The following is an 18,316-nucleotide window of genomic DNA, read 5'->3' on the forward strand; positions in this document are numbered from 1 at the left end:
TGAGAAAAAATGTTTACAATACAGTATCTCATCTTTTGTCTAATGAATTGCCAAAAGTTATATTAAAAATATGCTGTTGCTCGCAACAGTGTAAATAAATATATACATTTATTTCCCACAGTAACCATCTCAAGGCTGCTTGTCACACACTGGATGAATGGCATTTTAAACATGTATTATTTTAGTTCATAGGAGTCTTAGGGTTTATTACATGTAGTTAACATTTTAATTGTTTATGATTTATGGTTTAACAACTTCATTAGCAACTGCACATACAGTAAACACACAGTAAATTAAATTAAAATGCGATTGCAGAACATTTCAGTAACACTTTATTATGCTTGGTATAAAAATATGTAATAAACAACAAATAGATATGCATGTGAGAAATCTAACCATATAAATATGGCACGATAACAATATATTATTATAAAGCTGCCTTTTTATGTCTCGCAAATTTGTTGAATGTTTCTTATTGAATGTTTTTTTTTTTTACCTAAAATAATTTCCAAGTGCTTGCCAAAAATGTGTGAATAGCTGAAGTAAAAGACTAAAGCTACATAATCATGCTATTTTACCGACCTACAATTACTTGATATTTGTATTCATTAATTATAACAATTATTTTAAACTCTTTTAAGGGTTTTTCTTTTCCTAGAGTGTTGCTGTTTAATTTTGTAGTATATATGCAGACAGACTTCAAGGACTTCAAAGACTTTGCTGTCTGCTTTGCAGAGTGGTATTAACTGCAGGTTGTATTTATAGGCTGTCAGGTGTAATTTATGGTGACAGAACCTCTCAAGTTATTCTTTGCTCCTTGAAGGCAGTGTCTTGTCTCTTATCAGATGACATGATTTAGTTTTGGGAATTGAATCCTTCTCATGGATTTAGACCTCTGGACAACCGGGGTGAAAAATCATTACTCAGTGATGCAAGGGGATCAGTTCTCTACTGAAAAAGCTGATCCTTGATGTGTCACAAGCATTCTGTAGTCACCAGTGCCATTCTGCAATGGAAAACCTGTACCACCAAATGACAATGGTTTTATTGTCTGCCTATGTTAATTTGTTGTCTTAGTCATTGCCTGCCAATGAAATAGCATGTTTTATGAATGTTTTTTGAAGAACGACTGAAGTACAGCACAGGCACAAAAAGCCAAATATATATTTTTTAAACAGGTTAGTTGGAATTTAAAAATCCATACAAGCCTGAACATTATATATTTTATAGCAAAAGCTTTTTACTTCAAAATGTAAATTAGGTTAAAAAAAGAATTAAATTAACTGCCTGATGAGTTTGAAGTAATTTAATGAGATATGTTTCCGCTGGGAATAGTTATAATACAACTATTCACTAGTCTTCTGTGTTGGAAATCTGTGAACTTTCCCAGAGTTCCAGGGGACCTTATGCATACAGTATAACATCTAGGGATCTTCTTGCCATAGAAGTGTCTTACTCGTCATACATTTTTACATAGTTTATCCTTTAAAAGAGCACATCTAAAAATACATTTTTTAACCCTTCCCCTCATTAAACTCTATAAACTATTACTACAAACCCAGTCAGAAATTCTGTCAATCGTGTTATCCTGGTTAGAGCTGCTTAGCCTGACGGTTCAAGAGATATGGGTATTTTTTTTTTTTTTTTTTTTTTACAGTGCTGGTTTGCTGATATTCTTGTTCAAGAAGAGTGAAATATATTGTAACTGTTTATCGGTTCTAATCTAAGAAACCAGCAGGGAAAATGTTTTTTCAAATTCTCAGCTGTTTATGGTCACCAGCAAATAACAGTTACTGGATTTTTTAAATTTGTTTTTATTATGTTTCGTTATGAGTAAGTAACTATTGCAGGAGAAAGAGTAACCAATGGCTGTCAGGATTTTTAAAAGGTGTATGTTGGCCCCTGAGTGGTACATCCGGTAAAGGCACTCCATCTGTAGTACGTCCTATAGCTTGGAGGTCGCCAGTTTGCATCCACGCTATGCCTCTGCTGACTGTGGAGGGTAGTTCCCAGGGGGCGCTGCACAATTTGCGGGGTAGGGTAGGGATTAAGTCAGCTGAGGAGTCCTACGCTCACCGTACACCAGCGACCCCTGTGGCTGGACGGGCACCTGCAGGCCAGACTGTACACAATTCGGAACTGCGTGGTCTTCTGACGCTGTAAGCTCTAGATATGGCTGCATATTGGGTTTTCAGAGTGAAAAAAAGTGGACGGCTGATGGCACTCATTTCGGAGGATACGAGTGCTCGCCTTCTTCTCTCCCGACATAGTACAGGGGTTGTAGTGGTGAGCCAGATTGAATAATAATTGGACATTCCAAAATTGGGAGAAAAATTGGAAAATTAATAAGAAATAACTGTTCACAAAAAAATTTAAAATAAATAATAGGTCTATGTGCAAGACCGAGATAAGACTATACATCAATACCTCAATAAAATAGACTCTTAGATTAAAGCACTTAATCATCAATGTATGTTCTAATGTACATTGAGTTTATCGGTGTGTTCTTTGCAACTGTAGTTAGTGTAGCTGCACAAGTCACAGATACAAGACCAGTCTAGCGATGGGCATGCTCCATTGACAGGCACTCCAGAATGCTGTGCCTGGCTGAAATAAAAAAAAAACATTGGCTACAGATACTGTATAAAAACAAACACTGAGAGAGACTGAGAACATTTACCCCAGTGTCACTGCATAATTCCCACAGGAAGTCATATCCCGTCCAGTATGGGGACAAGACTACTTTCAAAATAAGTATGCATTATCAAATAGCTACTGTGTAAGGATACCTTTAGATAGTTCTCATAGGACTTAGCATTATAATGATTTCTGATCAGGATATAATGATTGGCTGTACAGTATATGGACTATACTGCATGGTTCTGTCTTCCAGTGCAGTCCAATACATGGGGCAAATTCTTCTCAGTAGTCTTATGAACTGATGAACATCACAACATATGCTAATAGATGCAATTAAGATTTAACTACTGTTATTTTCCAGCAGAGTTACCCATTATGTAGCTTGCAATTTTCTCAAGGGAGCAGTAGGAAGGGAATAATTAAGGAGAAATACAGAAAACTGTACTTACCAAGAGAGAAAAAGAAAGGGAGTTGGAGACTGATAGGCGGCTAAATAGAATAAAATTATACTTATTATGCTTTTGTTCTAAATTTAAGGACTGTAGGTAAGTACCAGTATCAATAAGTTCATGCAGAACTGCTGACATAGTTTTTGTAGATGCATTCTATACAGTAGCCATTTGTCTCGTAAATGTGAATATGCTAGTCACTTGGGCATCTGTTAAAGAATGTTATGGTGCTTGCAGTTTCTGTGGCTTAAATGTGAGATATTTCCTGCTGTTAAATCAGAAGAATGTGAACATGCATATTATGCATTTCACCCCAGTGCATTCTTAAAAGTTATCCCTTTTGCAGTTATCAGCAGATCAGATAGGTAGATACTGTAGACAATAAGCTGAGCTGCACTGAAGACTTCAGTTACCACTGTTTCTGATACTTCTGTTGTGAACAGCTGCCATTTCTAATTGGGCGCATCTTTTGTGGGCTGGAAAGGGTTAAGCAACACAACAGAATGTCCTGGGAATGTTGGCACTGAGTCTTTTTAATACTCTGGATGGGATCCCAGCAGTCTAAAGAAAGTTGTAAACCCTCCCAAGATGCTGAGTTTGTTCCCTGGTTGCTTTATGGAAAGCCAAGAAGGGAGATATTGTATCAAGTAGCTGGAGACGTGTGCGTGAGGACATCTGATTATCTTCGGCAAGGAACGGACGCCTCGCCTTTTCCCCAGAGGGATTCACTTTCTCTTGGAGCACTCGTGTTATCTCAGTGGAGTCATCTTTTCTGGAACAAAAAAATACAAAAAAGAAAAAAAGTTTAAATATTCTTTGGGGTTTTGTCATTACTAATTTGCTTTCATGTTGTTTGTGAAGAAGTCACAAGAGGCACTTTATCACTGCCTGGAAGAGAAAGGTTACACAATGTTTCTGTAAAGTTATCCCTTGTTACTTTTTGAGCTTTGTATTTATACCTGTCTGTTTTACCTGGCTGCCACTGATCCCTTCAATATCAAGTTGCAATGGATGCCGTGTTGATCGGCTTTGAGGATATCTTTTATAACAGGGATGGCCTGCTATGGAACTTGACTTCCAGGGCGCTCAGAAGCTGGCGGATTATGAACCTACGAGCGGTGCAGCTGATGTTGAGGCCGAGGTGCATTTCAAGAGCAGTGTACCAGGTGGGGAAAGAACTGGGTCCACTTATTAGGCACATTTTTATACAATTATGCATATTTTCTATGGGGTCCTGCACATGCTGGTTTTACTGTATATGAGTCATAGGAAGGTGAGCCATTTGCCATTGTTTTGCACAGTACTGTGGGTCTCCGGTTCAGCTGATTTTAAAACTGGCATATTACATTTGAAATCTCCTGTCTTAACTTTAACCAGCAAATCTGTGTGATCTTCTCCTTACTGAATATATTGTCTGGGTGTTAAAGACAAAATACATCATTTGACTGTTTTAAGCTATTAAAGTACAGTACTTAATTATTACTTATTGTTATAATTGCTGGGTTGGAATAGTGCATTGCAATAGACTGCATTATTTACTACTGTAAGAATGGCTACTTTTATACAGCAGTGAGTTATTCCATATGTAATAATAAATTTTTTAAAAAATGACTTATCAGTGTTAAAATAATATTCTGACTATGAAAGATGGGATTTGTTAGATATAAAATGAAACAATGCATGTATGCCACGTTGAGTGGCGGTCTAAGTAAACTAGATGCCTCCTGATGGCATACCTCTTCTAAGATAAGCGTGTATGTCTTCCTTGTTTTTTAATAGAAAGTGCCACTTTCACTCTGAGTTCAACTTCACCTGAATGAGTAATTCAGCTCAGCGACAGACTGCTGTCAGTATGCTGTCAATGTACCTTTTGGGGTGTTTGTTATTCCAAGCTGTACCGCGTTGTTAGTTATCACAGTTAAAGTGAATGGCAGAGGGATTCCACCTGTTATATAGTCACAGATAATGAAATATCGCACATAGTTTGTGAAAGCACATTTCAGAAGTAAAGCTCTGTGTTTCTATTCAGTGTTAGTATTACAATGATTAGCTCGAAGACAGCTAAAACTAAAGACTAATTTCTCTGTTATCCCAGTTTAATAGTAGAACCCCCTATTGGTTAACTTATTTGTTTAATGCAGCACCTTGAACGTCTGACTTCTTTCTAAAAGGAAAGTGCATTTAATAATAAAGAGCTACCCTCTCCCGGCTATCTTTTTTTTTTTTTTTTTTTTTTTTACACATATATAGTTACAGAAGATCCTAGTTTTTAGGAGATTAGCAGCAGGTAGCAGACAGTTTTATTGACTTGTTAATTTGCCAAGATTAAGTCTCATCATTATCTTCTGATTCACTATCTCTATCTAGTAATATGACTATGTGGGCTTCATGTTAAGTAATAAGACCTGCTTGTGGTTTCAGTGAGCACGATTGAGTCAGGCTTGTGAGAGATGTCAGACAGTGGCTCATTTGTATTCATTGAGTATTCTGGTCATATTCCATGTTTCTGTCTACCATACAGTAAATGATCATTAACTAGAATGTGGGAAAATGTCTTCTGATTGTTTCGCTTACACTGAAATACTGTAACATCAAAATAAACATCTGTCTTTTAGGACTTGAGCTATTACAGATGTTGTATATCAAAGTAACATGGGAGACGCTGTTTAAGATGGTAGAGATTTAAAACCCTAATTGCTCTTTGAAAAATGTAAGCAGTTTATGTTAAACCACAAACTATTAGAGACCATAAATACTGAGGTATCAAGTGGTTTTATAATAATAACTCTAAATACCATATGAAAGTGCATATGCTATAGTGCAAGCTAAAATGAAAATCATATTTTAAAACCTATACAGTAAATTACACTCTAATAAATCTCACCAGATGTATTTATGCATCGGAAGTCTCCTTGAATTATTGACATGAATCATGTTCTTGTTTAAGTATTTTACTGTACGCTGTGTGCCGACAAAAAGAGGAAACAGAATATCCCAAGTGTGGGTTGAGGATCAAATCAAGTAAATGTTCACTGCTTTTTCCTCCAAGACCAGGAGAATCCCAGGGTAGAAGATAGTTCAGTCATGCCATGTCCTCTATTAGGTTGTCTCGTGCAACGTCCAGAGCTCTGTTATTCTGGCACAGACATTGTGGTTCACAGTCGTTATGGCTTTGGCTTAAAGCACATGTTGTCTGGCATTAAACACTTGTTTGTGCTTTAGCCCATGGGACATGCTTCCCATTGTGATAGGCTTTTTCTTAATAAAAAGAAAGACAAGTGACAATCCCTTTGTTTCACAAAGATTTGGATATTGTAATTTCTTGTGTTATTATCGCTCTTACAAATCAAGCCAACCATACTTACTTATACATTTTAATAATTTGTCAGAATCACAAACAACTCAGGCATTTCACATGTTGAAAATTAGCAGTTTAAAATAGACTGTACAATACCAGATAAATTCCATGTTAAAACATTTAAGAGTAAATCATTAGATTTCCGTAAATCGTAAATCTAGCTTATGCATCAGTGTCACTTAAAAAGGAAGCTTACCTTCCTGTGGAAACATTCACTAGCATTGAAGGAGCGGAATTTTACATGCATTTATTGTAGTTTGTTCCAAGTTTGGTATGAGGGGACTTGAAGCCCTATACTTCTTTTAAAATGTAAAAAAATATATATATATATTCCTATTTTCTCATTGTAGAGACAAATCATGTATATTTTAAAATACATTCTCACTAAGTTGATCATTATAGCCTTACTGGGAATTCCCTGTTAGATAGATTGTGTGTATATCTTGTGTAGGAGAGGCTTAGGGAGTGGGGCATGGGCTACTATGAATAATAATAATACCAAAACTACTTTTTGTGAAAGGTTATATGAGAAAACAATTTTATCCTGTACAATATGCCCCCTTCCCCCAAGCATTGAATTCAAGATGAATATTACCATAATGCAGCTTTCACATACACCACACTTTCCAGAAGCACATCTCTTGTTTTTTTGGTCAATTTTTTTTTTTTTTTTAAACAGGCTATTAAATTTTTCTGAACTTTTGTCAACGTCATCACTCTAGTACAACAATGACAGGCTTAGCATGCAAAGTACAATAAGAAATGCACTGGTTTGTTAAATGAATATTCATTTCATGTTAAATTTGAATTAAAAAAAGGTATTTGGTGTGAAATGATCTTAATGTAGTTAATTATAGTTTCTTAGTGGTTTTAATCTAAATTCATTGGTTAATAAGTACTGTATTTTGTGTGAAAATTTCTGTTTAAATACATGGTTGCTGGTATTATTGTAAACGTGTTTGTTTCAAGTTACTCATGGCCACATGTTTACTGTACTTATTGAGTATTAAGCTTGTGTAGACTCATGTTCTACATAGTATGTCATTTTTCCAGAAAGAGGTTTCACATTGGTTCTATTTTTAGATTTTTTTTTTTTTTCCCAGAACAGCATGTACTTGAGAGTTTCTTATAATAAAAGTACCAAATTTAGATTTCTCTTATTTGTTTACCTATACCATTGGCATGTTTCTGTTATGTGAACATATAACTGAACTGAAAGCAATTACAGAAAACAATGTGATTGTGGTTTCGTTAGATTTCTTGCTTGATTAATTACTGTTTACTTTGGCCTGTTGGAAGGCAGTTTGAATGTTTTGGCACTTTGCACTTCATTCTATCAAAATGTTTCTGTGAAAACTGTGAGTATTTGAAAAGTAATGGGTCATTTACATCTTACCCGAAGGATGTTTTTGGTCATAATTTATATTTTGGGAGCATAACAATTATTAACGATGGGAAAATACATACACAGCCTAGCCTATGTTGCTGTATGCTTGCCAAGAGACAAAACGGATAAAAGCTTAAAGTATATAATTATTTTTTTTTATTTAGATAAATCCTATGGAAACAGATTGTTTGTGTTGGGGAACTTTAACTATTGGAGGGGAGATAAGACAACACAATACAAAAGACAATGTATAGCCTATTTAAAACATGTAGAAAGCATGGGAATTACTGTCTTGTATGAAGCAGTTGATCCAAATTTACTTTTTGACATGCATTTCACATGTAAGTGTAGTAGTAAGTGACTCTAGTCAATAGCCATGGAATTTGACTATCTTTAGTTGGTGTCAAGTATAACTGAAAAATAGCAGCGTTCTGCAAAAGCATGCTCATATCCAAAAAGCCCTGTCCTCAAGGTAGTTTTGGTGATGCTTTGTAAAAGAATAGCTTTAATTTCTTTAATTGCGTGCCATGGGGTCTGGAATGTTTGGAATACATAGCTGGCCAGGGTATATAGGTTGGCTTGCCAATATGCCATCTGGTGCTTTTGTCCAGATGCAAGTTTGTTGTATTTATATCTGCCACCAGCATTCTTTTCTTTCTTGAACACACATATCTTAGTTCTTAAATGTATACTTACCGCCATAAATTACTTCGATTTGTGATTCACCTTACAGCAAGTGCTGGTGAAACAACATTATAAGAACAATTATACTGCTAGACTATACTACTGCTAGCTTATTTGGGAAAGATAGAGCGTATCCTTAACATTAGATACACATGTTTAGAATTTTTTGAATTGTTAAACAGTTAAGTATCTATTCTAAATTAGAAAAAAATAAATCTGATTTTTTTAAAAAATATTTTAAACTTGCATAATTATTTATTTTGCCGTGAATGGCTCCAGTATCTGCAAGTAAACATGAAAGAAGTAGTTAATGGGACTAGAAGCCATGTGGCTGTGGTTTCAAATCTCAATCATTGATTTACTATTCACTCGTATATTTTAGTTCTGGTTAGCTGTAAAATGGGCTAAACTGGATCTACGTAATCAAAATGTGACAATCCACTAACAGTGTGCAGAATTCTTTTTATTTAAATAATGATAATAAATAAAAAAATGAACTTGAGGATAATAAGTCACTGAGCCTCTCTGTTAATCATTCCAGATGGATGTCTGGGCAATCTTTAAAGCAAAAAACCAACCAAACAAACAAACAAACAAAAAAACAGGTTACTTCTCATTATACAATGTCATATTATTATTATTTTTTTTAAATAATTAATATATTTATTAATTTCAGTATCTTTATTTTCACTTGTCTCTGTGTCTTTACTCACTACAGCAGCATCATTCTTTTGTATATTTTGTTAGGTATACTGTAGTTTATTTAGAATTAAGCAAAGTCTGCCAGGTTTTATCTACTTATAAATTATGTATTGCACCATATACAGTAGTTTTTCAGTGCAATTCAATCACAGGTTATGATTTTAGGTCCAGGGTTATGTTGTTTTATGCACATGCATCCTTCCAAGATTTAAGACAAGATTGCTTTTTTAAAGGTCTTCTGCTAGTTGTCAATGTTACTGATTATTGCTGTCAAAACTTTTGTGTGATTCCTTTACCCCCTCTTTGTTTATGCTGCATAAAAAAGCAGTGAGCAAAGATGATTGTGATTGCTTAAAATCTTCAATACTACTACTACTACTACTACTAATAATAATAATAATAATAATAATAATAATAATAATAATAATAATAATAATAATATAATGCTTTTGTCTTAAGTTATAAGCAAGTGATTTAAATTGTGCAGTAGACATGCATAGACTGTAGTCTATGTATAGAATAAAGAAAGAAATATCAATTGTTTGTAGCCAGTAATGCATGACCAAAAATAAATAACATGAAGGAGAGCAGAATGAATGCAGGGCTACTGAGTAATTTCAAACTATGCAGGAAAGTGCAGAGCCTGATTGAATTTTGCGAATGGGGAAAGTGCCTTAGTGTTCCCTTCAGGCATGTGGCGTGAAATGAATCCAGCTCAGTTAAGCGCTGGACCTGTAACAAAAATGTGTTGCTCAAAGAAAGTTTCATTGTTCCATATGTCTTGTATTGAAAATATATTAAATGTTGGTTTTATTGTTTGTTTTTAGATAAAGGAATAGATTTAAATCATGGCATATGTATGTTTTTCTTACAAATAATGTAGGGCATTTGGATTTGAAGATAACTGCTAGCTATACAGAAATGTCACCGGAAGTAAAGGTCAATAAAAAAAAAGAGTTAAAGCAGACTAGAGTAAATGGTCATAAATATTTAAGCAATGGACTTAGCCTTGACCCTACATAGAACCTGAGTTAATGCTTTCATATCCCCAAATTCCCAAACTGCCCTGGGCAAAGTAATAGCACCATACAAAAAGCTAACACTTCCCAATGTTTACACGACAAAATAAATCCTGCCTAAAACCCATCCACTCAAAATCAGGGATGAAGACAGACCTTCCCATTCTCCATGCTACACACTTTATCTAAAATGAAACCTGAAGATATATATATATTTGTGACTTTTTTTTTTAAAGCCAGAAGAAACAGTTGGCATCTAAAAATAATAATTTTGCTCTTCCTTTGAGGAGAAATTAGCCAAATGCTAATTGCATTGTTGGGCAATTACAGGTGCCTTTCTTTATCATAATGTGTTCTTTGAAAAATCATAGGTGGATAACTGTTATCCATTTTTACTGTCCTTATATGACATCCATTATGTGGTTACGTTTTTGCATCTTCCTCAGAAAATAATAATTTAATTTCCTTTGAATGGCATTCCTGGTCTTACAGTGTCCTAGTTTGGAGCTGTCTGTTTTAATTATAGTGTCTGGACACTGTTAACACTTCATGCCCCTGCTCACTGTGGGCTAATGGACTTTCTACATTCTGGGGAATGTAGTCCTGCAGCCACATCCTGAACTACATTTTTTTTCCTCCACCCCCTAGTCTCTCACGCAATATATGTATGTGTGTGTGTGTGTGTGTGTGTGTGTGTGTGTGTGTGTGTGTTTGCTCAAAAGCACCAACTTTCCAGTGTTTCTGTATGTTTAACATTTGTCAAGGGAAAGCGTGTTTGAAAACAAACAGTGGAGGTACTTATACTACATAGTGATTTATTACATAGTTAATTTCTACTATATATATATATATATATATATATATATATATATATATATATATATATATATATATACGGTCCGTTTCATAACCTGGATCCCTAGAGATTTGACAAGGCAGGTTTACAACAAGCTTTAAAGCACCATAAGGGGCTTTATTAGAGACAACATGTGCCAGGTTTCCAGCTGACAGATCATATAGGACATTTAGATCCATGGAACTCTGTAATGAATCAAGCATAATTTGCTAGTTCAAGGAGGTAGTCGCTATTGTAATTAAATAAACTGGTATTGTGAAAATGTGTGTGCATTTAGCATATCTACAACAGGGAAATGTTGTAAGCTGGATTGTCATAGTGCTGGTAAACAAAAACAATACAATTCAGACATACTGTAGTACACGAACTGTACACTGTGGTAAATTACAGGTAATGGCATTGCTATGGCATTGTTCTATTGTAATTTCTTTAGAACTGTGCAAAAACTTCAACAGAGGCACACTCAGTTTATATTGTTCTGTTATCATAAACAGTGCATTAATAGAGAGAGAGGGTACTAAAGAGCTAAATGTTTTTAAATGGAAGTTTACAGACCTCTGAAACATTATGACTTCCCTGACCTAGAAGCAATTAATTATATTGCTTCCTACAGTCTTTAAAGGATTGGGTCTACTACAAAAATTAACATAAACATTTGATTAGATAATAAATTTAAATAATATGCTGAGTTTGAAATAAGAGAAGAAAGGTTTTGCTTCTAGATGTCATTTCTCACAAAAAAAGTCTTTGAATATAGGAACTCATCAGGGAAGTGCAACCTGAGAGCACAGTCTGCTGCTGTAAATGTTACAAGTTTAATATTTAAGCTTTAGCAATTGATGCATGCATAGGACTAAAAGTCCATAAACAGTAAGTATCTGATTCTGAATAAAAAAGATGCCTTTTATGTTGGATTGTTTGAAGAACAACAGCCTCCTTATTAAACATGTTCCATGAGACTATAGCTTTTTATAGTGTATACAGTGCAAGAGTAAAAAGAAAGACAAGGCCACTTCATTTTACAGAGTTTGCAGGAGCACAAGCCAAAACAACTGTTTATATAAAGCCTACATTGTGACTGAGTGTGTGCATAATGTATTCCTGGAATTTAATAAAAGACATATTCTCTTCTGAATCAGAGTATTACTGCTTTACATTCTCTGCATCATCAAGGCTGTTTACCAAGGGCACACAAACCAGTCCCTCATGCAGGGGCTTCAGTTTAATCATGCACTCAGGAAAACTCCTTCAGGCTTTCCATTTCCTGTGGCTGGGTACTGCTTACTGCTTATTGCTTACTGTACAGTAGGGAAGCAGACAGCCTAATAAAGCAGGATATTAAATATTGGCTTGCTGTGCACAAGTACCTCAACTTAATATTATATGCAGCAAGCACCATATAATGAATCACCACACGACATGTTAAAAAGGTTTATTTTACTTATAAGAATTTATAAGAACCAAAATAATTACTTGTCAAAATGCATATATGTGGTTTTGTTGAACATGATGAGGATACCAAGCCATGAATATGTAAGTATGGCCATATTTAACACAGAAGAAAAAGCAACACAGACATGCAGTATAGATGGGCAGTTGTGTTTTTACATGTCAAAAGAAATGGTCTTCTAAAGGATTATAGTGTTTCTAACAACAAAACAATATTCTTTTAAGGTGTCTCAAGTTTGCATTTGATATTAACTTCTTCTGAATCATAAAATTGAAAGTACATGATCATGCAAAATAATTTGTGAGCTTCACAGTTGCTGTTGGAAGAAGAATGCTGAGCTGCATTAAATTTATTATCCTGTGTTTTTTAGATCATTGACTCAGATGAATTGACAAAACAAAATCCTTTACATTGCAGTTATTAAACCTGTCATTAAGATCTTATTAAACTTGTGTTCATTTTCATTATGGGTTAATACATTAAAAAAAAAATCAACATGGGAAGGCACAAGGCAAGGTTCTCCAGAAACAAATGGCACTTTTAGTTAATGTTCAACTCAGAATGGCTCTTGTTGAACATAACGTAGCCAGGAGTCCTAAAAGAATCTTAAATGGAACAATTTAAGCAAATGTGAAACAGATGTGTTGCCTGAAATGTTCCCTCTTTCATCATACTTTTTTCAGTAAGTCAGCAGCTTTATCAACCAGCTCCACTAATATATTAAATTACTATTTATAGCATTCAGTGTAATTCCAAACTCAAAGTACTCCTCCAAACCTATTTTAGAAACATCAGAATGTGGATTGCGTGGGGCAATTCTGCTGATTCATGTTTTATTTTCCTTCTCAGTAACTGGGCTAATGTAGATGTGCTTCTTGAGAGAGAGAGAGAGAGAGAGAGAGAGAGAGAGAGAGAGAGAGAGAGAGAGAGAGAGAGAGAGAGAGAGAGAATAGCAGATGGGCTTCAGTGAGTTACAGGAAAATAATTTCATCTATGTGAGGTCGTAAACTATGAATAAATTGAGTCAGTGTTAAATAATCTTTAGTATAATTTTCTTCTTGATAATTCAGGAATGGTGAACTAAACTGGGTAGATAATGAACTACAAAAAAAAGTATTTTTAAGGAAAATGTGTTTCAATGGGATATGCTTTTACGGTCGCTTTCAGAGTCAAAGATTATTTGTGTCGCTCGCTTGGTTGGAGCTCTCGTTGGTGGAGTATGTTTGTAAATCTTCACAGAGACAGATGGGTGTTGTCGAGTGATTGAAAACTAAACATTTTGGGATTGAAAGTGCACGGGAGTCAAAAATGGGTCAAAGGTCAAGTATAATCTTCTAGACTCTGGAATAAGCTATTTTGACCTCACTACAGTGGTATTTTGCCCTCATTTTTTGAATGGCTCACGATGCAAATATAGCCTTGGTCATGCTTTATTTTAAGGGTTTTTTTTGTTTGTTTGTTTGTTTATTAACTGTTAACAAACATTGTTAATTTTTAGATAAGGATTAGGGTTAGGGTTAAGTTATGGTTAGGGTTAACAAAAGCCTGATTGACTATAGTAACAATTTGAACCAATTTTAAGCATGTGATCTACTGGGTAGTGATCATGCATAGGGCTCTGGTGTTTGATTGATCATCCATAGGGCTCTGGTGTTTGCTCTGGTGTTTTAGCTGGCCCCAGTAATGTTGTTGAAGCTGACACCCTGGGATCCTTCAAGAAGCTGCTTGATGAGATTCTGGGATCAATAAGCTACTAACAACCAAACGAGCAAGATGGGCCGAATGACCTCCTCTTGTTTGTAAACTTTCTTATGTTCTTATGTTCTTATGATTATGTATTATTTACTAACAGTTAACAGTGTACATTAACATGTTTATTAGCTGTTTGTTCACAGCTAATAAACAAAAAAACAGCCATTATAATAAAGTGTGACCATATATATATTTTAAGATGCACTAATTATGGTTTTAAAACATGTTGTTACCTCTTATTAGCACTGTCAACATTTTTACTGAACCCCTTTTGAAGATTATTTTGTTTCATTATTTGTGTTTAATACTTCCATTTGGACTATGCAGTAATTTACATGACAACACTTACTTTCTGGTACAACATGTGCCCTGCCACACAGGAAGGAATTAGATACCAGAAAGAAACATTTTCATTTATTTTACAGCTTTTTATTTGAAAGAAAAATATGTATACCTTATACCTACTATAAGACTGGAAGCTGCTAATGACAATACATACACAGAAAGCTGTATTCATAAGACCAGTAGTGTGGGTACCCCCACATTAGAAACACCTCCAGAGGCTACAGCATGTAGAAGATTTGTACCACTACCAGGAATGTATTAAACACAACTGATAAGCCAGCATTCTACTTTCTACAGATGTCAGCTGGTCCTGTTTAAGGAGCTCTCCATTTCCATGTTCTAATTGAATACAGAGAGAAGTGGGCATTGTCAGCTGATGAGATTCTTAAGCTTTAAAACATTTTTAGACTATGCGTCCTATAGTCTGGATGTTGCCAGTTCGATTCCTATTCCTTTGCCGATCGAGGACGGGCGCTACCAGGGGGAGGGAGGGCTAGGTCGGCAGGATGTCCTCGGCTCACTGTGCACCAGCGACCGCTGTGGTCTGGTCGGACGCCGGTGGGTTTTTGTATAAGCTGCCCAGGGCTGTGTTGTCCTCCGATGCTGTAGCTCTAAGCTCTGGGTGGCTGCATGGTGAGTCTGCAGTGTGTAAAGAAGTGGGCAGCTGACTGCACATGTTTTGGAGGACAGCGTGTGCTCATCTTCGCCCCTCCCGAGTTACAATTACTATACATCTTTCTGTACAAAACCTGCCACTAGAATAGTTTCTGTTAAATTTGGAGTTATTTGTGAGATGTGTTGCGTATTACAATATTTTGATGTTAAGTAAAAAAAAAATAATAATAATAATCATGATTTCTCTTGTGCCCTAATAATGTCTTGCATCTGCTCCACTTCCCATGTTCTTTTATCTCATACTGTTGTTTATTGTTCCCCTTTACTTTGCAAAGTGAAGCACTGTTGTACATTAAAAGTCTTACAAGCTGTAAATAATTTACTTATTAGTCATCAAAGTATCTGAGTCAGCTGCAAAGTACAAAAGTTGACTAATCAATTCCCTTCTGCCAACATACTACAGAGCAAGTGAGCGCAGTCTCTTTGTAGGGCTGGTAGGGTCTTTGGCTTACCGAGTCAATGTGACTTAAATACACAACATTTACTGTATCATTTATATTGAGGCCAGTTCATGAAGATGTTATAATTGTTTTAACGATATCTAATTTTACATGAGCACAGACCCATCACCATCCACAAAATCTTGAGTTTGCTATTAGTCTGATGTTCATGGCTTATCAGAGAAACAAAACCTACTGTTTTCATGGAATGGCCTAATAGTTTCTGATATATGGTCATTTCCACATGATACATTTGTAAAGTTAGTAGGCTATCTTATAGTGTAGTGTAATATTATCTATGTTTAAGCAAATTACTCTTTGGGATCCCAGTGTGACTCATAGATTGAGGTAGATGGTGACAACCTGTAATTAATCTAAATTAGTTAAACTTTCTGTTTTGCTAAAATCTGCATAGAGTTTCTACTAGGATTAATAAAATCTATAGTCCTGGCAGGGGATATCATTTAATTTTGGGAACCATCTGGGCACTACTGTGTTGGGAATAAAGATATGCAGTAAAATTAGACAACAGGCGATCTGGCTATGAAAATATCTCCGAGAGGGTTTTGTTTGAAGTTCGCTTGCTTTTGAAGGCATAACTGGAAACAGATTGCTGTTCTACTCTATAAAGTTAAAAACTTTGTCATGTTAAAAAATGTTTTTTCTTGCTGTGCTTCTATATCCAAAAGATAACACTTGTTTGTTTTTATTATATATACTAGCAATGATTATGATTTTATTTTTCTCATAATTATCTATGCCAATTACTGATCATTTTATCCCCTACCCTACTATAGAACTTTATAAATACCACAGTGGGACCCTTGCCTGTCAAATGCCCTCAATACCCAAGTGTTCACCCCTTCCACATTTCCAAACAACAGTACCTCTCCCAAAGCCAGTCAATGAGAAACCAGAACTTAAGCACACGTTTAATTCCTTTAATGGGAGGCCTGGTAATGTGAAAATATTATGCTTTCCGTGTTTTGAGATACTGTGCTGGAATTAACATGTGCTTCTTGGCTTTGTTATTCAGACATCTTTTTTTTTTTTTTAAAGAATTATTAACATCTTCTCTACATTCCTACTATAACAATTTTGCTTGGTTTGTAGTTTTATTTGATTTGTAACTTTTTTTTTTACCCTTACTCTGCTCCTCAAGTTATTTGGAACAGGCTTTGGGGAGCAGGGGTGTACAACATTTGCATTTCATGTCTCCCCATGTGAAGTTTATTTTAGAATGTTCCTGTTCTATGAAGTGTCATGAGAACCTGGACATTCCCATCCATTCCTAATAGCCCCAATGCATTCTGGGTTTCCGTGGTTCAAATGTTCAAACTCCGGCTCACATTTTTATTCAGTCAACAGGGGCCTTGTGACAGCAGCCTACAAACCACTTACTTATGGAAGCTGCCATCCAGGGGGAAAAAAGTGGTATATCAAAAAACATAGAGATCATCTGGAGATGTTTACATTGGATGGACGGGGTTCCGCCTGCTGCAGTGTGTTAACTCATGCCATATGAAGTATTACTAGTTTACAGCCAGTACTGGAGGAGAAATAAAACTATTATACAGTTAGTCCTGATTATTGGTCTTTATTGTTGGATTTCTTTATACTTAATCCAAGTTATGCTGCCATTGGTGCCTTAAGTAAGATTGGCCCAGGTTTAATGGCGGGAATTGTATTTACCCAGAGCCAAAGTTGAAACTCTACTGATCTTTTCTTGATGTTGTTCCAACTATGGAGTGTATTTTTCTAATTAATACAAGCACCACAAGTCTAATTATAGCCATATGCCCATTAAGTCTGATTTTAAACCTGTATATGTTATGTTGCAGAATAGCTTTCTGGTTTTCCTTTGTATGACTAAGGAGGCTCTGAATGAAAACTTGTGATACTTTATAGTTTCTTGTGGCTCCAATAGTCACATTGCATTACTTCCTGTCCACATTCACCCCCATGGTACCTGCATACTGTCATGTTTCCTCTTTGACCCAAAGAGTGTGTAATTTCACCTTTTTTGCACTACATGTATTATAATAGGAATATTGTCGATATGCATCATTCTGATTATATTTTCCAAACACACAACTGCAAACGGTGTTATTTAGAAATTAAGTTTTTAAAATAACTTATAACTTTATTTTCTCTTTTGCAGACAGACTTGCCTAAATCATTTTTTATATATTATTCTTAAATTACATTATTTTGTTTATTCTGCATTTATATAGTAGGCTTTGTAATTGTAACCAACTAGAGGCCCTAATAGAATTTCTTGGGATTAGAATCAGGTTAAGGGCTACAGAGGGACAGATATATGTTTTTCTGAAGAGGGGAGTTATTAGTACTTAGTAGGTACAGTGCAGGGTATTCAGCTTTGATTATTTTAAAATGTAGGAATAAAAGAAAACATAGTATACTTAGAGTTAAACTGTTTACTGAACACAACGATTCGAATGTGTTATCACATCTGGGGCTATAAATTGGTCTTGAGATATGCTCAGCTCATCTAAATATTCACAGATAGCAATAGATTATGTGTTGTTTTCCCCTGAT

General features: G+C 35.3%; 1 protein-coding gene across 5 annotated transcripts in view; it reads left to right on the top strand.

Annotated features, from left to right (window-relative positions):
• LOC121318204 (FERM domain-containing protein 4A) overlaps positions 1–18,316 on the top strand; it is a 138,349-nt gene that overhangs the window by 47,152 nt on the left and 72,881 nt on the right. Inside the window, exon 1 of one of the 5 annotated variants that reach the window (XM_041254631.1) lies at positions 4,022–4,255. The exons of 3 other annotated variants lie outside the window; for them this stretch is intronic. In XM_041254631.1, coding sequence (XP_041110565.1) covers positions 4,097–4,255 — 159 coding nt within the window. In that variant the 5' untranslated portion in view covers positions 4,022–4,096. Of the gene's footprint in view, positions 1–4,021; positions 4,256–18,316 lie in introns of those variants that run through there. One more of the 5 variants, XM_041254630.1, reaches the window with a different exon arrangement.

This window comes from Polyodon spathula, chromosome 7 (genome assembly GCF_017654505.1).
Source record: "Polyodon spathula isolate WHYD16114869_AA chromosome 7, ASM1765450v1, whole genome shotgun sequence".
Taxonomy (NCBI): Eukaryota; Metazoa; Chordata; class Actinopteri; order Acipenseriformes; family Polyodontidae; genus Polyodon; species Polyodon spathula.